This window comes from Podarcis muralis, chromosome 2, assembly GCF_964188315.1.
Source record: "Podarcis muralis chromosome 2, rPodMur119.hap1.1, whole genome shotgun sequence".
Lineage (NCBI taxonomy): Eukaryota > Metazoa > Chordata > Lepidosauria > Squamata > Lacertidae > Podarcis > Podarcis muralis.
Genome location: NC_135656.1, coordinates 40617100 through 40641726, shown reverse-complemented (window position 1 = coordinate 40641726; position 24627 = coordinate 40617100). Strand labels below are relative to the sequence as shown.

Sequence of the window (24627 nt, the reverse complement as noted above, 5' to 3'; positions counted from 1 at the left end):
GGCTGGACTAGATGACCCCTGGGGTCCCTTCCAACTTTACAGTTCTATGATCCTATGACCACCTGATAAACTGCAAGCAGCCAGACCCTGCAGAAATGTGGACTACTCCACATATTTATATATGTGTGTGTGTGTTCAATCCAAGCACTGCTCCAGGTGGTGCAAGTCAGATAAGTTTGCTCCAAAATGCAGAGTGAATCTCTTAGCAGCAGCTAGCCTAGATAAGCCACTCTAGAGCTGGTTCGGAGGGTTTGGTGTGAAACTTAGTATTCTGTAGTGCCTGGGAAATGGGTCCATTTAGGATACTGTCCTGGTTACTTGTCAATAAAGGGAAGAGAAGTGAGAAATGGTTGCATTTCTCATTGGCCAGAAACAGGCAGATTTTCCACTTGGAATCTTGATACAGTGGTACCTCAGGTTACATACGCTTCAGGTTACATACGCTTCAGGTTACAGACTCCACTAACCCAGAAATAATGCTTCAGGTTAAGAACCTTGCTTCAGGATGAGAACAAAAATCGTGCTCTGGCGGTGCGGCAGCAGCAGGAGGCCCCATTAGCTAAAGTGGTGCTTCAGTTTAAGAACAGTTTCAGGTTAAGTACGGACCTCTGGAATGAATTAAGTACTTAACCTGAGGTACCACTGTATTTGTATTTTCAGGAAAGTGTAGGATCTGCATGCTTTGCTCACTTCCCTGTAATGTAGGAAGGAGTATTTAAGACAGAGATACGTAGGAGTACCCTAAAGGTTGCACACAGAAGGGCTGGCTATTTCCCCTACATGGTATGATTTTGCTGTACATTTATTCTGTGTACATTCCAGGATTTGCTGATAGTGGCAAAACGGGGATGTAGACTGCACTTAGGCAACACTCCCCAGAGGGCAATGGTAGCCTGTTCTACATGATGGAGATAATCGCAGTGTCTTACCTTACAGGTTGATTGTAAACATTACTGAGATAAGGGATGTAGAGTTAAATGGACATTCAAAAATCCACCATGTCAATGCCAAGTAGTTCTACCAAGCGCCACTATTACTGCAAGACTATCTTGCCTGGTGGCAGTTTCTACAGCTAAGTGAGCCTGGAAGAACCAGAACTTCAGAGCTGGGCGGAGGAGCAAGAAATATGCATGAACATAGCCAGGATTTTTTGGGCGGGGGGCAGGACTTTTGTTAGGGGGGCAGAATCAATATGATTCATCAGCTAGTTTAGTATTTCTATTTTTTTACTTGATATGGGGGGGGGCAGCTGCTCCCCCGGCTATGCCCATGGTCCGAAGGTTCTCTCTTGCTTCTCGAAGGAGATGTTGCAGATGTTTGGGAGACTAGTACCAAGCTGCTATTGCTGATGCAAATGTCTCTAACAATCATTCTTTAAATTTTCCGTGTCTGTAAATTGAATGAAAGACACACACATGCACATATAGTCTCTCTTTTGCTTTTTTAAAATATTACTTCAACAGCATTCCAGAGTGACACATTCCAGGCTAAAAAGAGAGTGTTCTTGACATCAGGTTATCTTCTCTTGACTTTTTCAAGTATGCAGTTGAATTTTTTAAGCACATCATATAAATTATACTGTAATGAGGAGCATATTAGGCTGGTTCTCAGTTTATAGCATGTCCTTGCAACTCTTACCCTCTTATCTGATCTCCACGTAAACAGCTTGTTTCCTCCCTCAGTGTTCTAATACTACCCTTTTCCCATGCGCTCCCTGGAATCTCCAAAGGCTCTCCACAGAGCAGCTCTATTGCCTGTCCCAGCACTAAGCACCACAGCGCTGTGATCAGAGGTGAGCCCTTTGCCTGCTGCCTGTGTGTAAAAGGGCAGCTGTGGAATGAGGGTGAGGAAGAAGGCTGCCTTTTGCTATAAAGAGCAGGCTGAGGGGCTTATCTCCAGTCTCAGCACTGTGCTGCTTGGCACTAAGAAGGGAAGTACAGTACGGTAAATGATCCCTCTGGCTGCTCTTCAGAGAACTCAGGGAGTGGCAGAGGGATTCTATCTCTTGATCTCAGCACTGAGACTGGGAGATAAAGGACTCTATCTTCTGACCAGATTGGGAGATGAAGCTGCGAGGCTAGTAGGCTACTTCCCGTGTGTCTTTGTGAGCCAGATTTCATCTGTGGATTAGCCACCCCTGACCTAGCACTATATCATATTTTCAGTTGGGGCTATTAGGGATGCTACAGAAAGAGGGGAAGAAATAATCAGATCAACCTTTATCACATAACACCCTTCATAAATATATTTATCCATCCTTGTTTTAATGCTAATCAGATGCATTTGTCTAGACGGCTTGTCTGCATTTGTGACAGGTGTCAAAGTGTGATTGGCAGCTACCCCTAGGCAAGGATGAGAAACTACCAAAAAAGCACAAGCTTCTCCTTTCTTCTCCCCCTGGCAGGTGGCTTAGAACCTGCACCCCAGCTAGGTGAGGCTCCCCTTGGAATCTGCTAAGTATGCCAGCAGGCCTGTTGCCGTGAGTCACTGCACACCAAGGTAGACACTAACTGCACAAAACCCAGCTTGGAAATATGCAGCAAGAAACCAAGCATTGCAGTGGGTGCTTCTCGGCTGCATTGGGCTGAGTGTGTGATGAACGCCGTCCTTCTTGCATTATGTGATGCAACACAGTGAAACTGGAAGTTAGAGCAATGTACTATTAGCAAAGGAGATTTAATCTGTTCAGACTGCAGTTCTCTACACAGGAGTAAGCCCCGCTCAACGCAGTGGGTTTACTTCTGAGTAGGCATGTACAGGAATGCACTATTGTTTGCTTTTCTGGGACTTGCTCAAATTGTGATCTGCCCTGGTATTTGGATAGGAGGTGTAGGAGACGAGCACCAACTACTTGTCAAGGGGAGAATATAATAAGAATAAGAATAAGAATAAGAAGATGAAGAGGAAGAGGAAGAGGAAGAAGAAGAAGAAGTTTTGTACTGTTTTATTGTTGTTAGCCGCCCTGAGCCCGGCTTCGGCTGGGGAGGGTGGGATATAAATAAAATTTATTATTATTATTATTATTATTATTATTATTATTATTATTAAGTTGATACCCTGCCTATCTGGCTGGGTTTTCCCAGCCACTCTGGGTGGCTCCCAACAGAATATTAAAAACAAGATAAAACACCAATCCTTTAAAATATGGCTTCTAAAAGTCAGGTACAGTGGTACCTCGGGTTAAGTACTTAATTTGTTCCGGAGGTTCGTTCTTAACTTGAAACTGTTCTTAACCTGAAGCACCACTTAAGCTAATGGGGCCTCCTGCTGCCGCTGCGCCGCCAGAGCACAATTTCTGTTCTCATCCTGATGCAAAGTTCTTAACCTGAGGTAATATTTCAGGGTTAGCAGAATCTGTAACCTGAAGCGTATGTAACCTGAAGCGTATGTAACCCGAGGTACCACTGTAGTTGTTTATTTCCTTGACATCTGATGGGAAGGCATTCCACAGGGCAGGCGCCACTACCAAGAAGGCCCTCTGCCTGGTTCTGAATGTTTCCCATGGCAGATGCCTCTTGCACTGGAGGTAGGGGTCCCATGCTGATCTGGGTTTTTTCTTTTTAAAATGGAAAGCAATATATAGCCCGTTGTTGTTCAAAGGCTTAGAAATTGGGACCCTGCTGAACATCCCCTGTGCTCAGCAGGGAGGCATAGTTGGTGCTTACCTGTGACAGGGCCTTCTTAGTGGCAGTTCCTCATCTGTGGAGTGCCCTGAGTCTGTCTCCCTCATTATTAACATTCATGAGGTTAAAAAGCTTTCCTGTTTACTCAGGCATTTGTTAGCTGTAATATACTGTTCCTAGCAATCTTGACATTATTAGCTGTTGCGGTATGTTTTTAGATGTTCTCAATGTTTTTTAAAATACCTTTTATTTATTTATATTTTATTTTCAATTCTGTTATTTTGCTACTTGGCCGTTTGCCACCCTTTGGGTGGAAGGGCAGGAAAAAGATTTTTTAAACCAACCAGGGAACAAAACACACTTCTGGACTCCTCTAACTTTAATTTATTTCATATTTATCCTACCCATCTTCAAACGAGTGATTCAAACTAACAATAATATAACAATTATTAAAACAACAAATATTAAAACAACAGTAAAAGCAATTGCTACTTGCAAAAAAGCAGAGACATCACCTTGCCAACAAAGGTCCGTATAGTTAAAGCTATGGTTTTCCCAGTAGTGATGTATGGAAGTGAGAGCTGGACCATAAAAAAGGCTGATCGCCGAAGAATTGATGCTTTTGAATTATGGTGCTGGAGGAGACTCTTCAGAGTCCTATGGACTGCAAGAAGATCAAACCTCTCCATTCTTAAGGAAATCAGCCCTGAATGCTCACTGGAAGGACAGATCGTGAAGCTGAGGCTCCAATACTTTGGCCACCTCATGAGAAGAGAAGACTCCCTGGAAAAGACCCTGATGTTGGGAAAGATGGAGGGCACAAGGAGAAGGGGATGACAGAGGACGAGATGGTTGGACAGTGTTCTCGAAGCTACAAACATGAGTCTGACCAAACTGCGGGAGACAGTGGAAGACAGAAGTACCTGGCGTGCTCTGGTCCATGGGGTCACGAAGAGTCGGACACGACTAAACGACTAAACAACAACAAAAGCAATTGTAATAAAAGTACAAGAACAATAAGAAATAACAATAACTACAGATGGGCCCAGCTCCTGGATTTTCAAGGGAAAGGGTCTCAGGTATGAGGACTAGGAAAGTCCTCTGCCCCATGGCCCTGATTAGCTTTTACCAGTTAGTGTAGATAACACTGGGCAATTCCTTTGACCCCCATTTGGCAGAAATAGCTGGAGTATGCTTCCCTTAGATATCTACTTAGGTAGTCATACGTGAGCAATGGTATAGCCATTTTTAAATGTAAGCATTCTTAGCTGACTCTTGAAAACTGGTTTTCCTGTTAAAGGCATCTGTTGGCAAACAAAACTGTCTTTTTGCTTGCTTGCTTGCTTTATTTATTTATTTAATCAATCAATCAATCAATCAATCAATCAATCTATCTATCCTTCAGTTGTGAGTCTAGAAACAATGGAGAAAGGGGGCTGACTTTTCAAACAATTCAAATTCAAACAATTTTCTGTATGGGCATTGCAAATATGAGAGGATGAGAGAGAGAGAGAGAGAGAGAGAGAGAGAGTGTGTGTGTGTTATAGAGGAGGTGGGAGGATAACTGCTACCACACATTTCCACAATAGCACTTCAGGGAGGGAATTGTATTATGAGCAAACTCTACGTTCTCTAGGAAGCTGCTGATTTTTTCCTTAAGAAAAAGGCATCTTCTGTGAGTTGCTACAGCCTCCCAGTGATGATAGGCTTGGCTTTGATGCAGTTTCCCCATAGAGAAACGTCTCTCTGTTAGGAAAACAATAATATCAGAAGAGGTGCTGAAGAACAAATCTGGTTTGGGAAGTGAGCCAGAAACAAGAGGAAGGGGCAGTTGCCGTCCCCCCTAACGAGCTCCCATCGTGTAATAAGCCTGGATCTTGGCAATTGGTTTACATCTCCAACAAGATCCCATATCTCTGTGCTTTGCTTTCGCTAGCAATGGGCACATTGCACCTTCCGAGGCTGAACGCACTGTAATCCTACATGCTGAGATAAATGTTTGATTGTGCAGCCCTTATCTCTTGCTCTGCTGCTGGCTGTGATTTGCTCAGGTGGTTCCTTGGGGAAGACAGGAGTGTGTGCTTCCTGGAGCACTGCAGGCATGTGTGTGAACTCTCTCTCTCTCTCTCTCTCTGCTCTCCTCCCACCTTAAATAGAGTGGCTTCTCATCTGTGACAGAACTCAGGCTTTGGAGTTGCCTTTGAAGCACCTGTGGACACTCTTCTGCTTACTAGGTCTTTCCAGCTCAGGCTCTCACAGTCCCATCAGACTGTGGTCTGATGGGCAGAGGTGGCATCCAAAGAACTCCTTTAGGTCCTCTGTATTGGGTTATTTTAATTTCAGGAAGAATGCTTAACCTTAGCCACTGTAGATACCTACAATCTGGCATGTTTTCACTTCCCTTTCATGGGACGAAGCGTACATAGCTGTAACTAACAGAAACTCACAGGTTTTTGTCTGTTGCCCATTGAGGTACTCGTCACTTGTGAGGCATCCCCCCCCCAAATAAAAATCATTTTCTTAACTCATAGTAAAGATAGATGAGTAGATCAAATGCAGCCTTCAAAAGAATGTAATTCTCTGCCAAGCCAGAGCTGTACTGACTATGTCATGTGCCTTCTTAGCCTATGCGCTCTCTCCCATATACATTTTTCCCCTGCATGTGTTCACACCTCTCTCTGTCTCCTTGCCATACATAGATGCTGCTGTCTGTGTTTCTTTCTCTCTCTCTCTCTCTCTCTCTCTCTCTCTCTCTCTCTCTCTCTCTCACACACACACACACACACACACAGTACCCTACCAAGAGGAAATCACCTGCTTTTGTGCAAGATACACGAGGCTGCCTAGCAGCTGAAGCGAAAATTAATTGGCACTTATCTCAGTTTGAAAATGTGCCTTTTGTCAGAGCATGCGGCGAGCACTGAACTCCTCCTGCACAAAGCACTGTGTTTCCCTAATTGCCACTGGAGACATCAGCCTCGGGGGAAGAAGCTCTTAGAACCTGACTTTACCACAAGTGGAGGGTTTTTGGGGGCGGGTGGGAAAGCTGGAGGGCAAATAGACATGAGGTCAATTTGAAGATTCCTGCAACAGGCAAATCTTAACAGTAGGACACCAGTCCTTGGCGTATATTCCAGAGCAATAATTGGGATGGGGAAAGGTATTGTTACCATAGCTGTCAACTTTTCCCTTTTCTTGCAAGGAATCGTATTCGGAATAAGGGAATTTCCCTTAAAAAAGGGGAAAAGTTGACAGCTATGATTGTTACACGCCACCACGGTGGTGGAAGATTCCAGGGGTTCCAGGCACTTACCAAGGGTTTGTGTTTTCTTTGGAACTGAGGCACAGCGGAGACCATGGCGTCTTTATGATCTGTGGTTTATTTTCGCATATTTACAACCTAAGGCTGTGATGGAGGGGCTCACAGCATTAACACTGTGAGGGTCTTTGCGTCTCCCATGGCCACAGTCTTGGGTGCCAGCAGAAATCAGCCATGGCCCTTTGTCCCTCTGCTCCACCTTGCTGCGTTTAACAGACTGCAACTTTTTCCTCACACCCCAGCCAAATGCAATTCTAAAAACAGCTCCTCTCCTTCCAACTCTAAAACTCTACTTCAAATGCTCTTGTGTTTCTAACTAATTCTGAGTTGAGGGAGGGGCCCCTGCCATTTGCCCTCTGGCACAGAGCCACTCCCTTTGTCCCCCTAAGGCAGTGTTTCTCAAACTTGTGTCCCCAGCTGTTGTTGGACTACATTTCCCAACATTCCTGTCCGCAGGCCCTGCTAACTAGGGCTGATGGCAGTTGTAGTCCAACAACATCTGGAGACCTAAGTTTGAGGAAGACTTTAGCAGGCCATTTCTTCTATGGGAACACCCATCACCACATTGTCAGGACCCAGAAACATGCCAAGCCCCATGCTCTGTTCACACATGTGTGTGTCTCCTTCTCTCGTGCCAGCTGCATGCCTACTTCTCTGGCCACGCCCTGGGTTCAGAAAGCACAGCTGCCCCAGCTGCATTCCCAGATGCAGGAGAACTGCATTCAGTGCTGGCCCACCCACGAGGCAAGGAGAGACAACTGCCTCAGGTGGCATGATCCACGGGGCAGCAGATGTAGATCTTTATTCCCATCTTGTTCCTGATGTAGATCTTCACTCCCCTCTTCTTCTGTGGTGGCAAGGGGGGCCACCATTTTGCTATTCATCTCAGGTGCCAAAATGCATTGGCCTGGCCCCCACCACATCATTGCTTCACATCCTTTAAATAGCCACCTCTACCCTGGGCAGATGGTAGAATTCATTAGCCATCACTGATCCTTCCCTTGGCCTGATTGCATTGGCACTCTCACAATGTGTGGCTTATGCAGGGCTTCCTTCCCAAGCTGCTAATTCAGTCTCGGAGGAAGAAAGGGGGGTGGGGTAGATACTTTCGCACCCACGTGGATTCTTCAATTGTAGAGCGGGAGCTCTGATTCCATGCAGTCACTCAGCAAGAGCTCCAGGCTGGAGGAACCTTGAGATAAGCCTTTGAGAGAGAGAGAGAGAGAGAGAGAGAGAGAGAGAGAGAGAGAGAGAGAGTAAAAGCAGATGTGCTCAGCCTTTAAAAAGAAGCAGGGAGTGCTTGCGACTCTGAGGCCAACAGCTTAGGTAGTGAAACCACTGCGGGTTAATTTCTGCTCTCCTACAAAAGTGGCCACCACACAGCCTCCACCCCCCAAAAAGGCTCCCCATCTGTTGGTAGCTTCACTACTCCAGTTACCATCTCAGCCTTTTTATTTGGCTCCTTTTTATTGGGTCTCTTCCAATCCTACTTGGAGATGCTGGGGATTGAACCTGGCGCCGTCCCCATGGATGGACCATACCAGGCAGAAGAACTGCTTGGAGAAGGTGGTACACCTGATGGAGATGATGGGCATAAGGTACCAGGAACAGGCTGTTTTTATTTATTTTTTAAAATAAGTATAGGCCAGATCTTAGTGTTTGTATCTAATGGAGGGAGAGTTCAGTGTATGTAGCAACCTAAGCCTCTAAAAGGTCACTTTCGATAGATACATGGACTGGAGAACCAACCATGGAATATAGAGCATCTGGGGTGCTAGGTGTGACACACAGCTCAGGACTGGCTATAATTCTGCTGTAATGAATAACATCATTTATAAAGAGTGATATTAAAGACTTGACACAGCTTAGGTTCTTTAGACTGGAGGCAGCGTAGCAATGTTGGTGGTCATTAAAGCAGCCACCCTGAGCCATTTCCAGGACTCGGATGGTCCATCTACCTGTTCAGCAACTCTGAACAAAAGTAGTTATATCTAATAACTCTCTGCAGCTGTTTCTTTGTACAACAGGGAACCAAGTTTGCGAGTTGTTGTTCTTTTTGCCAGCCAAAACATACGTGACCGAAATGGAGCAAGCTGTACGAACTTAAAAGACACCAAGTCATGAACTAAGCTTCCTGCTAAAACTTTCGCTTAATATTTATTCTGTGCACTTCTGGCCCTCTCTTTGAGCAGATTCCCATCTTGTTCTTTTGAAGCATGGTTTTTTCTCTCAGTGGCTCATCATTTCTGTGAGAGCAGGAATCATGGACTGGCCACCTATATTCTCTTAGAGTAGGGGTGAGAAACCTCATGTTGTTGGACTTGATGACTCCCCATCCAGTAATGAGGGATGATGGGAATTGTAGTCCAGCAACACTAGGGAATGCTGCAGGCTCCTCATCCTTGTCCTAGAGCTGGTCGTTCTAGATTCTGATGGCTGAGAAGAAGCCATTGGGCCTTCCACCTAAAAGTGACCAGATTAAGGCCGGGCATTTTCTCTCTGTGTGGAAAATCTCTGCTTTTCCAGACACTGTCCATTGTGCACAGTGACCTTCCTGATTCCACTGGCTCTGACAAGGGCTTTGTCTTGAGGGAAGTTCCCTGAATGGCATTGTGAAACCCATGACTGCACTTGTTCCACATACCTTTCTTTCTGGCTAGCACACAGCTTTCACAGTTTAGTAGGTGCTTGGAAATGTGTGTAGCCCTTATGTGCTTTTTTGTGGAGCCTTGGTGTGTTGTGTGCTAGGCTCTTGGTGTGTGAAGGCAGTCCTGTTCAGGGAAGCTTTTAGTGTGTGATGTCGTATTGTGCTTTTACTATTTTTTTGTTGGGAGCTGCCCAGAGTGGCTGGGGCAACCCAGTTCGATGGGTGGCATATAAATTATTATTATTACCTGGAACCTGAGGGAAAGGAGCTGTGGAAAAAGACCCGACTACTCAGGTGAGGAGGGACGCGGGTGCCATTGTGGGTTAAACCACAGAGCCTAGGACTTGCCGATCAGAAGGTGGCGGTTCGAATCCCCGTGACAGGGTGAGCTCCCGTTGCTCGGTCCCTGCTCCTGCCAACCTAGCAGTTCGAAAGCACGTCAAAGTGCAAGTAGATAAATAGGTACCGCTCTGGCAGGAAGGTAAACGGTGTTTCCATGCACTGCTCTGGTTCGCCAGAAGCAGCTTAGTCATGCTGGCCACATGACCCAGAAGCTGTACGCCGGCTCCCTCGGCCAATAAAGCGAGATGAGCGCCACAACCCCAGAGTAGGCCACGACTGGACCCTAATGGTCACTCAGATGAGGTGGGTGGGGTTGCCCTGAACATGCTGGGACATATGCGTTCTCTTAGGTATTTGCACCCTGGAAATGAGCCCTGAGTGATGGTGCATAGTGGTAGCTATCATGTCAGATTAAAAAGTTAAGAGAATTTGGCTAAAGACCACCTTAAAGTTCATTTTCGGTAAGAGTCGTCATTCCAGGCCAGTAATCCCATGCAGACGCCAGCTATCATCAGCCCCGCAACCTCGCTCCCACTGTGTGTGTATGCACAAGCTCACATATGCATGTAAAATGCAGGCAGGTGGGGGTGTTTGTGTTCAGCTGCAACGCGCCCAAATTACCTCTTGCTGTGTAGTAATTAGCTAGTATAACTGGCGTTATCAGCCTGGTTGTTAAAACGTGGATGGGCTGTAATTTGGTAAGCTGACTAATGCATCTTGCTGGCAGCTGCTGACATGCTGTTTGCGCACATACTTTGCATTTATATTTATTTATTTGTATTCGAATGTAGAAGCCATTGTTTGGCCAAAGCAGCTCCCAAAGCAGCATGTGACGATTACAAAGTACAATATGTGCGTATTGTGTGATGTTTTGGTAAAACAGTAAACACAATAAAATCGAGCAGCATAAAATTGAGAGGCAGAAGCAGTTGGCATCAGCAATAACCAACAATCTGGGCACGGGAGCAAATCAGCCCATGATGCAGGCCTGTTAAAACAGGATGATCTCCACCAGTTTCTTGAAAATTGACAGAGAAGAAGCTCCCAAGGGCTGGTTGCTACAACTAAGAAGGCCCTGTCCTGCGTATGCAACTCCTGAGGACCTCCACGGGCAGGCGTAATCATATGGGAACAAGCAGCAGGGACTGGGGAACCAGTAGCCCTCCAGATGTCACTGGACTCCAACTCCCATCAGCCCCAGTCAGCATGGTCAATGGCCAAAGATGATGGGAGTAGTAGTCCAACAGCATATGGAAGGCCATAGGTAAGGCACCTCTGTTTTAAAGCTTTAAAAGTGATAAGCAGCTCAGAAACAAACTGGCAGCCAGTGCTGCCCCCCAGCAGTGGCCTGCTAACAGCATTCTGCACCACCTACAGTATCCAAATGCCTTTCAAAGGCAGCAGCCATGTGTAAAAGTGTATAACGATAGACTCCAAGGAACAGAATGATAATTGAAAGGCAAGGGGATAAACAATGTGTTGTTCTGCGGAGTAGTAAGCCCCAAGGGAGTTGCACAGGAAAGATGGTATCCTGATACCACACCTCACTTTGATGGGAACTAGCACATGGAGCTGTAGTAAAGATCAAGCCTTCCGTTCTTTTTACTGGAGGACTTTGACCATTTCAGGCAACAGCTTGTGGTGTACTAATGGATACTTGTCTCTCCACTCAGCCTGTGCCATCTGTTTCATCATTATAACAAATATACTGCTTATTAGGGCTGGGCGATAACTGGTTTTCAATACTGTGATATATCACCAGCTAAACATCGCAATATATTGACATAGCATGATATCTGAAATAAGGAAGGCACCACTCAGAGGTGAGCAGGACAATGTCCTGGCAAATGCTACTACATAAGGGTATAAAACTGATAAATGACGATATTATCAATCACCTCATGGACACTATCAGCAGCAGGCAAGCCCAAATGCATCGCAATAGGACTTTGGGTTTTGGGCTTGGCTACCAAATGGTGGTATTCAGGGCAAGCCAGCGTATGGTGGTGAGTCATAGTGAATACAAATAATCTGGGACTGCCAGACTGCCAACAGACCTGCTAGGCGACAGAAGCGGTAGCAGCCTGGTGACGGCAGAATCAACAATGGCAGGGAAAGGGCAGAAGTAGCGGCAGCAGCCTGGCAGCAGTGGCACAATAATCAGCAGCCTGTGAAGCCTCGCCACAGGAGTGGGCAGCAGCAGAAGTGGCAGCCGCCTGCGAAGCCTTGTCGTGGTGGCAATTGTGCCGCCGCCATGAGGCCTTGCAGGTTGTCACTGCTACTGCCGACACGTACCGCGGTCATGGTGAGCTGTTTCTGCCACTGCTGCTTCTCCACCCCCATCCCAGGTTCCTGATCTGGATTGGTCCACCATGCTGGCTCTTGGTGGAAGAAAACTCTTGTGAGCCTTGCACTCAAGGGCAAACCATGTGATTGAAAGGTGTTATGTAGTTTGGCTTTGACAATAGGGAATGAGCAAGCCCCAGCCAAAGGAGCCTTCAGACCAAGATTTTGTTGAGCTCTATTAGTTAAGAAACCCAAGCAGGTAGACCGTCCTGGAGACACTTGGGGTCTGAGAAGGCTAGGCATCCCTTGTCTCTTAGTGGGTGCATTTGTATTTTCAACCTTTAATATTTAGGATCACCACAGCATGCAAAGCTGGTGGTTAAGTTTCTAAGATTGGGGCCATGCCCCATGAATCAGCAGGCAAGATCAGGAGTCTTTTTATTAAAGCAGGGACGAAACTAGGCTCATTTTCACCCTGGTCAAAGACCAAGTTTCGCACCCTCCCCAGTGTATTTGCATGCACACAGACTGGTGCCCCTTTGGAGGCTTTACTCAGGGCAAAAAACCTGAACCCCCCCCCCCAGGGTACAGCTCTGATTAGAGGCTGTTTATTTGGAAGTGGAATGACAAACAGGCAAGATGAAAGAAGTACCGTATTTTTTGCTCTATAAGACTCACTTTTTCCCACCTAAAAAGTAAGGGGAAATGTGTGTGCGTCTTATGGAGCGAATGCAGGCTGCGTAGCTATCCCAGAAGCCAGAACAGCAAGAGGGATCGCTGCTTTCTCTGCACAGCAATCCCTCTTGTTCTGGCTTCTGAGATTCAGAATATTTTTTTCTTTTTTTCCTCCTCCAAAAACTAGTTGCGTCTTATGGTCTGGTGCGTCTTATAGAGCGAAAAATATAGTAATCGCAAAGTCAGAGGTGTACCTAGGGGTTGCTGGCCCAGGGGGTGGGGCACAAAAACCAGCTGTCAGGTATTGGAGTCCTCTCATGACATCTGGAGTGCCACCACTGGCTCAGAAACCCAGTCGCTGCTTTGCCCACAGAAGGAATCTCCAGCAGCAAAAGCTGCTCCTGCTGTAGGAGGAACAGAAAGTGGCCATTGGAGTGGCTTTCAGGCAGAGAGCCACATCCAGCCCTGAAGAGGCATGCTCCTCCTGTCCAGGCAACCTTGCCTGCTTCTTAGATTTTCCCCCCAGGGTCTGTGTCCCACCAATATAGCTCCTTGCTGGAGTTGCAAGGGACCCTAGGTACACCTCTGCACAAAGTATTAGAGCTGACTTAAACTGCCTTAAGCTAAAGGTGTTATGCAATTTCAAGAAGGAAAGGACACTCCGTCTTGTTCCAGGAATGGAACAATTGTTATGGGCCCGTGGCCAGGCAGTAACCCAACCCCTTCTCACCTATGCACCTGTAGCTCAGTTGCGTTGGATGTGGGTCAAGCTGACGGGAAGACAGAAAGTCCCCTTTGAAAGGGAGCAAACACAAAGTGGCATTCAGCAGTGACCTCCCGTAATTGTGTAATTTTGGGCTAATCTTGGCTAAACTCCAAAAGGTTGTTTTGGAGATTGTATCTCCAGGCAAAGCTTTGTTAAGCATACAAAAGTCAGTTTCATAAGTTGTCACCAGCCACTGTTTTCTTGCAACCCAAAGTTGTATTTAAGCAATAAAATGAAGCAAGACATAACTGCCCTGTTGCATAAGGGGCATCCATGAGGCTTAATTCAGCAGGGGATATACAGTGGTACCTCGGGTTACATACGCTTCAGGTTACATACGCTTCAGGTTACAGACTCTGCTAACCCAGAAATAGTACCTCGGGTTAAGAACTTTGCTTCAGGATGAGAACAGAAATTGTGCTCCGGCGGCGCGGCAGCAGCAAGAGGCCCCATTAGCTAAAGTGGTGCTTCAGGTTAAGAACAGTTTCAGGTTAAGAACGGGCCTCCAGAACAAATTAAGTACAGTGGTACCTTGGGTTACATACGCTTCAGGTTACAGTAAGAACAGTTTCAGGTTAAGTATGGACCTTTGGAACGAATTAAGTACTTAACCCAAGGTACCACTGTATTTAAGGGTCTCAGTAAGTGACAGGAGCGATCCAGCAGGAAACTACTTCGAGCAAATTGGAGTTAACTCTTTGCTAGAAAAAAAGAAAGAAAGAAAAGCATTTGCACAGGATGTCAGGCCAGCTGAACATAGCAACTCTTCCCTGGCAGGTCTTGTCCCCATGAAGCAGTTGCGGAGACTGAAGGTCCCCACCTCCCCACAGCTGCCTAAGTCCCCTTCTCTCCAGGGTTTTCCCCAAGCACTCTGACACTATGCCTGTATGAAGCTAATGTCTGCTCTGCCCTCTTTATGCCTCTTCTGGTTCTGGGAGACCATGGGGGAGGGGAGCTTGTTGCAGCAGGAGAGGGAGACACCTGTGTATCTTCAACAGCCAGATTCATCTCTGCCTCTTGGCCTCCCTCCTCTCCTATTTGAGCTTTTGCCTCTGATTCTGGACTTCTCTTTGCAACAGTCTCTCCAACTCCTCCCTCACTAATCCCTGTTACCTCTTCAGCCTCAGACAGCTTCTCCCAGTCTTCACCCTCTGACCACTCATCGTTATCCCACCACCAGTCCCCTGGCTCTGAGCCGCCTTCCCTTGAGGGTTTCCCAGCTGGTTCCTCCAGCCAGTCTGTGACAGCAAGTGTCTATTCCCTGGTCAGAAGGGAACACTTTAAGGTGCGGAAATCCTCCGCATTCAGTTGTGTGAGCTCCCAATTTGCAGGCTGGAGTGGTACACCCCGGCTTGACATAGTCAGAACTAGGAAAAAATGTATAAAATTCAGATGCAAAATTGAAGCCATGTCCAGATATTGTGAAGTTCCAGATCCGGCCAGATAAGTACTGTATTATGTATTAAACACTGACTCAGTATGAGGTAGTTTCCTATGTTCCTGTGAATGGGGAGGGAGGAGGAAAAAATAATCTCAGGCAGCAGTATTTTAAATTATAGTTCTTATAATGACCAGGTGGGGTGGAAACAATTCAGGAAGTCTGCTGGAACAGCTGCTGTTAGGCAGCAGCTGACAGAGAGCTAAAGCCAGCTGATCTCTCAATGGAAATGACACAGCTCCTCTCTGTGCTTACCTACCTGGACCTTTAAAAAAGTGGGGCATGATTTGCTTTCTGTTCAGGTGCCAGGGTGTTCCTGTTTTTTGAGTCATCCCTGGACTGGCTCAAGTGATAGCACTCTCTGGTTCTGAGGTGACCGTTGTAGAAGACGCCTCTTGGGTAGATGACTTGCCTCTTCAGCGTAAGGTCTTCTGCATGCTGTAGTGACTCAGGTGATGGTGGATCTGCCATCTGTACGCTGGCATTGTTGCAGCTTAGCTGGATGGGGCAGGATGGCGGTGGGGTTGGGCGTGTGGGTGGGGTGGGCATGTGGGCTTCATTGGCACATCTGCAGAGTTCCAAACGTGTTCCACCCAAATAAGCATTAAGCAATGCTGGTGTTGGGAGGGTGGCTGCACTCACACTCAGCTAAGTTTCATCTCTTGAATTCTCCCTTAGGAGAAAGTTCTTCTTACGGAATGTGGGCCATGCAGAAAGGCTAAACTCTTCTGTGACCCTCTAGGAGTGCTGGTGGTCAGATGCAAGAGAGGACATGCATCTTGGTGTTCTAGTGGAGAAGTGGGAATTGTCTACTATTAAAGGTGCAGGACCAATGTCCTCTTTTGCATCTGGTGAAGTGAAGGCGGCTTTAGTTCTCTGCTGTTTGTAGCAGCTGTTTGATGGCTGAGGCTGTTTCCACAACACAGGAACGCCAAAGTTTAAGGACTTGATAAAATGGAGGGATGGAATAGCCATCTTCACCCCTCCCCACCTCAACAAATGACAGTCCAGGAAAAAATGTAATAGAGAAGCGAGGAGAATCTTAAAGGATCTTGGTACATAAAAACACCCTTAAGAGTATGGCACCTTGCACTTTAATTGTCCTGATAGTCCTTTGGAATAAGTCCCCTCTACTCAGGTCTCATCATGAGAACCAATATTAGGTCAACAGTGTCCAAGCTACCAACCTTCTGAGAAGCCTTACCACAGTGAGATGCTTCTAGAGGGACCCTTTGCATTGCAGGAAGTGTGAGGTGCAGTCAAGAATCATACTGTTCTCATGGGCTTCATTGTTTACTTGCATGAATTTTACTCTGCAGCACACCCAACACCCTCTTCTGCTTCTTTGCATGGCAAGGGGGACTTGATAGGAGCAAGAGATCTTTCAAATACATTGTCCAGAATTGTGAACTTTTGCTTGGAGGATCCCCTAATAATAATCTTCCAAAGAACATAACCATTAGGTTTTTCTTTAATTTTAAAAAAATGTTTACTTCACTTTATCAATAATAAAAAACTCATCTTGTGTGGCTAACAGCATGATTTGAAAGATGACAAAGCATTCATTAAAATACAGAATAGATAACTGAGTTCTTGCACTTCTCTTTGAGCCAATATGTGACCATGTTAGGAGATCAACTCCCATTTTAGGGAAATCTCCTTGCTTCCTAGAGTCTGGGAGCTATTACCCTCCTATTCTGTTGTTCTTCCTTGCGTATCAAGAGAAATTCTCTCCTTTGCTTTCATAGAGGGGGAAAAAACACACTTTTCCAGACAGGGCAAATGGTTTGATTAATAGCATCATGAATTCTTTTCCTTCCATCCTGCTACGTTTGAGAAATCCATTAAAATGTTAAATCTCCTTTGTCTTAATAGGAGGGGGCAGGTGCGGGCAGCCTTGCTTCCTGAGCCGTGAGGTCACTGAGGCCCAATTCAGATTACTATTACAGCCCAGCAGCGGCTGCTGAAAAAGCCTGCTTGCATGCTCAGAGCACCGTGTCACAGCAAGGGGCAACCGCGCAGATCTCCCAGATTGTACAGTGACTTCCCATGCTGGTAGCACTTAGATTAGTGTGTTTGTGTAAGCCCCAGGCAGAAGTGTCACTGGCATATGCTTCCATTGCAAAATGGAGCCTTGACTATGCAGAAACAGTTTGTTGGAAACAATAGCCACAGAACAATGGTAATGTAGCAAGGGTGGGGGACCTGTTCTTCCATAAGCCAGTGGCCAATGGTTGATGGGAATGTTGGTCCATCCACATGGAAGGCTATAGTATAGGATTCCACTGACTGGTCCTGGACTCGGGTGGCAAAAGTTGCTTGCATGCTTCGGCTTAGTATACATTCTACTAAGAATAGGGCTTGACCAGGTGTCCCTTTCTAGTCCCTAGGGAAACCAACCTGCCTGCTTTATTTGCAGATACTTTTTTTTATTCCTTTGTTGTCACACTGCGTGCAACAAAATGTGTTTGTCCTGTTCTGGGACTGGCAGGTGCTGGCTCAGCCTGCTTCTCCCTGATTTAATGAGGAGAGAGTGAAAGATTCCCAAACACCTTGAAGCTGGTAATTGAGCTTTTGCACCCTCTTCTCTCATCCAAACAACTTCACAGAGCAGGACAAAAAATATGTGTATGTTTATGAAAACCCATCAAAACAGAACCCTGCCAGAATTCTTTTTTTTTTAAATGCCTGTTAGCAAACATGGTCACCTAAACCACTCTCTCTATTCCCCCTTTTAGACATGATTTTGCTGCTGAAAGGGAGTGGGAGATGTGAAAAATTGAGAGAAATGTGGTGGTGATGGAAGGGCAGGAAGAGAAGGTGGGAGGAAAGCAGGGACAACAAACTGGAAGAACCCACATTTTAAAACAGTGTTAAGAAGGCAGAACTATGATGGCGGATTTGGCTGAGTGTCCATTGGGAGAATGTTTGTTTTGGGAGGTGTTTTCAGCGGCAGGTGGAATGTCGGGAGTTGTAGTCCAACAAGATCTTGGGGGGGGGGGCAGGCTCCCCAGTCCTGTAACTCAACTGTGCTCTCTTATTTTCTCTGCAGCTTCCATCTGGGCAGGAAGAGGGCTCCACCAACGCGAGTGCTCAGCCAACCGCCCAGCCGCTAAAGGGCCAGAGCTTTGTGCAGAACCACTTCCAGGCACAATACAGGTAAAAAGGGACCAAGTGCTACTCATTGCATTCCGGCATTTTGTTACTTTCAAAAATGGCCAAGAATTGTGTGCAAATCCATGTTTCAGAGCACCTCCAAGGCAGAACATGTGGGAGATGCTGCAGGCAGGCCAAAGTCCTGGAGGACCTGGTTTAAGCTAAGGAGCACAATAGCTGACTAGCAGAAAGTGCAGGGTGAGTGAGAAACAGTGGTTTAGCTTGGACATACCAGATCTGGCTTGCCTTCTTTCTCAGCTGATTGCAACAGCAACTGTGACAGTGTAGCACTCACAAATGCTGCATCAGTGGGTTAGTTTTGGAGATAATCATGTGACTGATTGTGAACTCCCTGCACCACTGTGGTATTACTCTCTTCCTTTGTCTGTCTGGGCTGCGCAAAAAATTGTAGGGACATGATTGGACTGCAAGCACACCCTTGCACTCATGCAACTGCATGCACCCCTGCTGCAGGTCGTGACTTCAACAGCAAGTACCCTCTTTCAGAAGAAGTGTCCCCCTTTCCTTACACCACCCCAGTTCAGACGGAGAGGCTGGTGAAGCGTGGAATGGAACAGAACGTGGCATGGCTCTGTCCCCCTTTGCGTGGCCAGGGGTGACTCACCTTAGCACAATCTTGCAAGCCTAGCAGCTCCCGACTCTTTCAGCCACCCTGAGCTGGATGCAGGCCGAGGGAAGCATTGCAGCCGTGCTTTCCTTAGAATGCACGCACATGCACGAGGCTCCTGCTGCTGACACTGCTGTTTTGCGTCTCTGGCGGTGGGATGAAAGAGCTGGGAGCGGAGTGAAGTTTGAAGCTCCCGGTGTGAGGCTGCTCTCGAAGATAAGGCATTAATGACTAGCGCTTGCCAGAGCTTTCCATTGTAAGTCTGTCTCCCCCCACCCCACTGTGCACTGAATAGGGTGAGCCCTTGCTCCAGGCCACAGCAGGAGCAGGGACACAGCAGCCAAGCAAGCAGACGAGGCTCCCACATTTGTCTTCCAATCATCAGAATTTAGTGGAAGCCAGTGCTGGACTTGCCTCCACCTTTCCCAGCATCTCAAGGGCATTGGCATCTCTTTCCCAAAGAAGGGTTGTGCGAATGGAAGGAGAACATGTGGATGTGTTAGCTGAGCATGCTGCCATCCAGACTTATCACTTGTGTTCTGATTCTTTTGTTGAAGTAACAGGTGTCACTCAATTCCTAAACATAGCACATCTGTTTCTTCCCATTTCAGTCCCTTCCTCTGGGATCTACGCAGCAGCTGACCTGTGGGCAACTTCCACATCAGTGCTTCCCCCTACAACTAGCCAGCCAAAAGGGCATTGTTGTAGTTGGGACGGGGAGCAGGGCACACACTCTGCTTCTTATATGGGTGGCTAAAAGGAGCCAGGATTTGCGATCAAGTTTTTTTTTTGTTCTGACCTGCGAATAAAATCTGAGCTTTTCCTTTGAGGAATGCAGTGCCCCATCCTTTCCCCCATGTGGTCTTTCCATCTTCTGCTTGAGAAGGGATGGCAAGGAACCTGAAGGCACAGGGCTTCTGGATCACTTCTAGAGGATTAGAGGTCTTTGGCACGTTTGCACTTGTTAATCTTTAAGGCACCACAACACCCATTGTTGCTGCTGCTGCTGTTTCTACTCTGAAGGGCAGAGTAGAAAACCAAACTCCAAGCCCTGGAATCTGGAATTCTAGCCAACTCAGCCAACTGTGAACTTGACTTGCTTCAAAAACTTGGGCTCAAATTGAATTAGCTATATTATTCCCACTGCTGTGGCCCAGGTGCCCAATCAGGCCAGCAGAGGTACTACAAGCAAGGTACGTATCTCTGAATTTACAAAATATCCAGGAGCGGGTTCTGAATTTCTGAATGTTTATTAAGAAATTTGGAGACACTGTTGCAACAGACATTTCAGTCTCACTCATGCTTTCCTTTATCATGTGGCTGCTGAACATGCATAGGTTTGGAGGTAACAAATTCTGCCCCTGATCTACATGCATTCATTCAAGGAGAGCCCTGTCTATATTGCTTCTTCTGATCTGTGCACATTCTGCAGCCAGGGAGCCTTGAACAGGTATATTGTGGCGGGCTCCAAATGTGATAATTGCTAAATCTGAATTCGACTTTGCCCTGTTACAAACTTCAGGTGGAATTAAGCATTGTGCGAATATGATCCTTCCATCAGTGTGAGCATTTCTGCTTGTCCAATGGAATGATTTCACACACACACACACACACACACACACACACACACACACACCTGTGTTGCTCTGGGGGTTCTCTAAACCCCCTAGAGTGGATTTTGGGTGGAGAGGAGGAATCCACATTGTACTAGTGGGTGTCTTTGCACTGGTTTCTGCCCCTTTGTTTTTCCGGGTAGTATTCAGAAAAGCAAAAGCGCACATAAAAGTGTTGAATAAGTCAAGACAGAACAGAGATAGGAAGAATTGTTTTGCTGCTTTGCCTCTAAGCTGCTGAGTAGGTTTTCCATAAGAGGAACTGAGCTAAATCAGACCAAAGGTTCATCTACTCTAGTAACCCACTTCTCACAATGATGAACGAGATGCCTCTGGGATGCACACCAGTCGGGCATTGTTCTCACCTGCTTCTAGCAATTGGCATTCAGTGATACTCTGTCTCTGAATGCAGACGTTCCATAAAACTATTATTGCTCCTATCCACTGATAATTATGAAATTCATTCATGAATTTATTTAATTTTTAAAAGCCATCTACAAGATGAATAGGGAACCTAGTGCCCTCTAGATGTTGTTGGACTCCAGCTCACATCAACCCCAGCCTGCCTGTCCAGTGGTCAGGGATGATGGAAGCTGTAGTCTAACAACATTTGGAGGTCTGCAGTTTCCCCATCCCTGTTGCACTCACTAGTTGCATGGCCACACATTCTTTAATTATTTTTGCATTGTGTGAAGAAGCACTTTCACTTGTGTATCCTGGCTATCTCTCATGCTTTTCTGTGTTTGCTTGTTAAGCCTATTTGTTCTGCCGCACATAGAATTCTATGTGTTTGGATATTTTCTTGCCAACAAAACCCCATTGTTTCCTGGAGAATTGGACATACACATCCAGTCTTTATTTGGAGAGACTCCAGTCTTTACCAATGAGGTAGGAAGAGAAACAGCTATGATGCTGTTATCTAGTACCTGTGATAGGATCAACAGCTGCTATCACAGCATGACCAAAACTGGAGCAGCTGCTGTTAGCTAGCACCACAGATCTTCAGGCCAGTATTTTCCTTTGAGTATTGTGCAGTGCTGCCAGAGCTTGTGTGAAAATATGGAAACATATCCTGGCTTGGCTCCAGTTTTATGAGTTTTGAAGTGCATCAGCTGGGCTTTTTGGTCCATAGAATAAGGCTTGGTCATCCCTATTCCTGAACCACATCTGCATTGCTTTGTTATATTTGGAGAACAGAGGTGCCTTGAAACAACCAGCAAGCAGAAAGTGGGTTTTGGAAAGGTTAAGAGCCCTTTGAGATGAGTTGTGCTTAGAAAATAAGGAAATCTCAGATGCCGGCAAAATCTTCATGGAATTAGATTGATGACACCTGGACTTGTCCTCTGTGTGGCACGCAAGCTGGTGGAGCCAGTGACACTTGTGGAGCCAGAATGAAGCTGACAGCTGTTAACCAAAAAGGCTGCTGCATTAAGGGGCCGGAGCGTGTCAAACAGGCTTTAGTAGAGTAAAGTGGCTTAGAGATTGCAAAGTTAAATTTATTCCAGTGCATGTGGACCTCTACAGCTTGTGCTTAGAGGACCTTATGTAGGGAGAGAACTAAATGAAGCAAGTTTTCTCAGTGGTGCCTTCTGGAGGATGGCCTCAGTTGAACTCCACGCCATATACAAAAAAAAAAAAACAACCCTTGGAAGTCTGTGTCGACAGCAATGGTGCCATTTCAGGGGCAAAAGCAATCATTATGGGAGATCTCCCCCTGCCAATGGAACTGGAGCAAAGTCAGATGCTCCATCTGTCTGAGTGGCCCATCCATTATTGCTGGTTCTACCTGTCACTTAGTTGGCAAACCGCCCATCACCAGATCTGCAGAATGCCTTGTGTTAGTTGGGGCCACAGATTGCGCTGTCCAAGGTGGTTTCCGTTGCATTTTAAAATCTGGGCAAGTGTCATCTGGCAGAGGATAGAGAGTGTCACATTTGAACACGTGACTTGTGTTAAAACTCGTTCAGTGGTGGATGACCCAAAAGTGATCTTCCTCATAAAGATATCTCAGGGGGAAGGAAATGAAGGCTACATCTGTTTGCATGTTGCCTGCTCAAGACATCCAGTTCTGCGTACACTGTTGGGGTGAGTGGAAGAGCTTATCTCATCGCACACTGAACAGTGCTTGGGTGTGTGAGTGATTGTGTGGCCCACTGTAATGTGTGCTCTGTATTTTTGCCTAGTTGGCAAGCGACTTATATTTATTTAAATATTATAATCTGCCCTTTTGTAAAATATATCACACAAAAATATAAAATCCGTAGAAGTATGCGTGAAACATAATCCAAAGCATGAATAGATATTGGTTGGTTAAAAAGAGAAATGCAGATTGTGAAGGACTGTCTAAATAATAGAGTTTTCACATTCCAGGAATGGTTTTTGCCAAACCTCTACTGCTAAGGAGCTCCACAGAGTAGACATCTGTATTCCCCCACAGATCCTGGCAATGCACAAACCTTCCCTCCCTTCCCTCATAATGACAGATATTTTGCTAATAATCAGATAATAACTAGTTCACTTGTCACACCCTCAGCCCAACAGAGGTGTTCCCAGGGCCGTTGACACCCTGCTACAGTGGCGCCTTGCAGCTATTGCTTCCTATGAGGTGGGGAATTTGCATTAACCTCATTCCCCATTCTGGAGGAGCAGAGGTGGGAGATAGGAGAGGCCAGCCCCCCAATCCCCCATGTTCATTCCCAAGTCTCAGGCTTGCACTGCTTTGCTCCGCTGTGTGACATTGCAGCCATCTCCATGGCAACCCGTTGTAGTGTTTGAAAGGGTGGCTGGCATGGTGGTAGCTAGGCAAACGCCGCCACAGGGGCACACGCTAGGCTCCAGGAAGCCATTTTTCCAGCACCTTACTTTCCCCGGCTGATATCCATGCAAGCAAGCATTTCCACCTGGAAATGCGCTCAGAGAAAAAGGCACCCTCACCCCACCCTGCGTTGCTTTGCATGCCGCACGCCACTTCCCAGCTTGCATCCTGTGAACAAAAACAGCCTTTCCGGCAGGAAATTGAAATGGCCCCGTGTGACAGAACTGGCCCCTTCCTGAGCTCTGGAGAAGTCTCATTTTGGCGGGCTTTATTTCCTAGCGTGAGCCATCACAAAAACTAATAGAAGTGCAGGGCAGTTGCTCTACGTGGGGTTCTGCCTGTGCTGTGTGTATATATACACCATGGTTTTGTGTGTGCTCTGCAAGGAGCATTAAATTCAGTAGCCTGAGATTTGCAGAGAGAGGGGGGCGGGCAGGTTTCTAGCCCTTATGGCAATGAAGGTGAGTTTAATTATTTTTGTGGGCAATGGTTGGTGTAATCTCAGAAGCCAGGGAGGCAGGTTGGTGTGCGAGGGAAGGACAGGCAGCTAGGAAGCAACAGGGTGTCATTACTCTTTATATCTTCATGCCCTTCCATGTGCCTAGTGGAGCTGAACAATTATTGCGGAAGAGAAATGAACAAATGCACACGTTTTATCGGTTTCCAAAATTGAAAGAAGTTTAAAGGTACCCCTGCCCATACGGGCCAGTCTTGACAGACTCTAGGGTTGTGCGCCCATCTCACTCTATAAGCCGGGGGCCAGCGCTGTCCGCAGACACTTCCGGGTCACGTGGCCAGCGTGACAAAGCTGCATCTGGCGAGCCAGCGCAGCACACGGAACGCCGTTTACCTTCCCGCTGGTGAGCGGTCCCTATTTATCTACTTGCACCCGGGGGTGCTTTCGAACTGCTAGGTTGGCAGGCGCTGGGACCGAGCAACGGGAGCGCACCCCGCCGCGGGGATTCGAACCGCCGACCTTTCGATCGGCAAGTCCTAGGCGCTGAGGCTTTAACCCACAGCGCCACCCGTGTCCCGAAAGAAGTTTAGGTTTTCATTAAAAATAAAAAGGAGCGCCCGGGACTCCTTAAATAGTCAACACAACTGCACCCTTGGTCAGCAGAGGCTCTGTGGTTTTGCTCCGGACCACATCATAAAAAATTGCTGCAAATCTATTCTCCGATGGCGCCTACATGTGGTGGTTGCAATTTCCACGGTATCTGAGGCAGTATTAAGATTCCATCCACCTTCTGCAGTGAAGCAGAAGAAGAGCTTTAGATCTCTCCTCGCTGAGCCAGCCTCCCCCACACCCAGCCTAACCC

The 24627-nt window shown here is 46.7% G+C and overlaps 1 protein-coding gene across 2 annotated transcripts in view; it reads left to right on the top strand.

The window, feature by feature from the left end:
* The window catches only part of USP43 (ubiquitin specific peptidase 43), an 89361-nt gene that overhangs the window by 25781 nt on the left and 38953 nt on the right, over positions 1 to 24627 (top strand). For both annotated transcript variants that reach the window (XM_028717163.2, XM_028717162.2), the window contains one exon: positions 18149 to 18255. In XM_028717163.2, coding sequence (XP_028572996.2) covers positions 18149 to 18255 — 107 coding nt within the window. The remainder of the gene's footprint in view (positions 1 to 18148; positions 18256 to 24627) is intronic.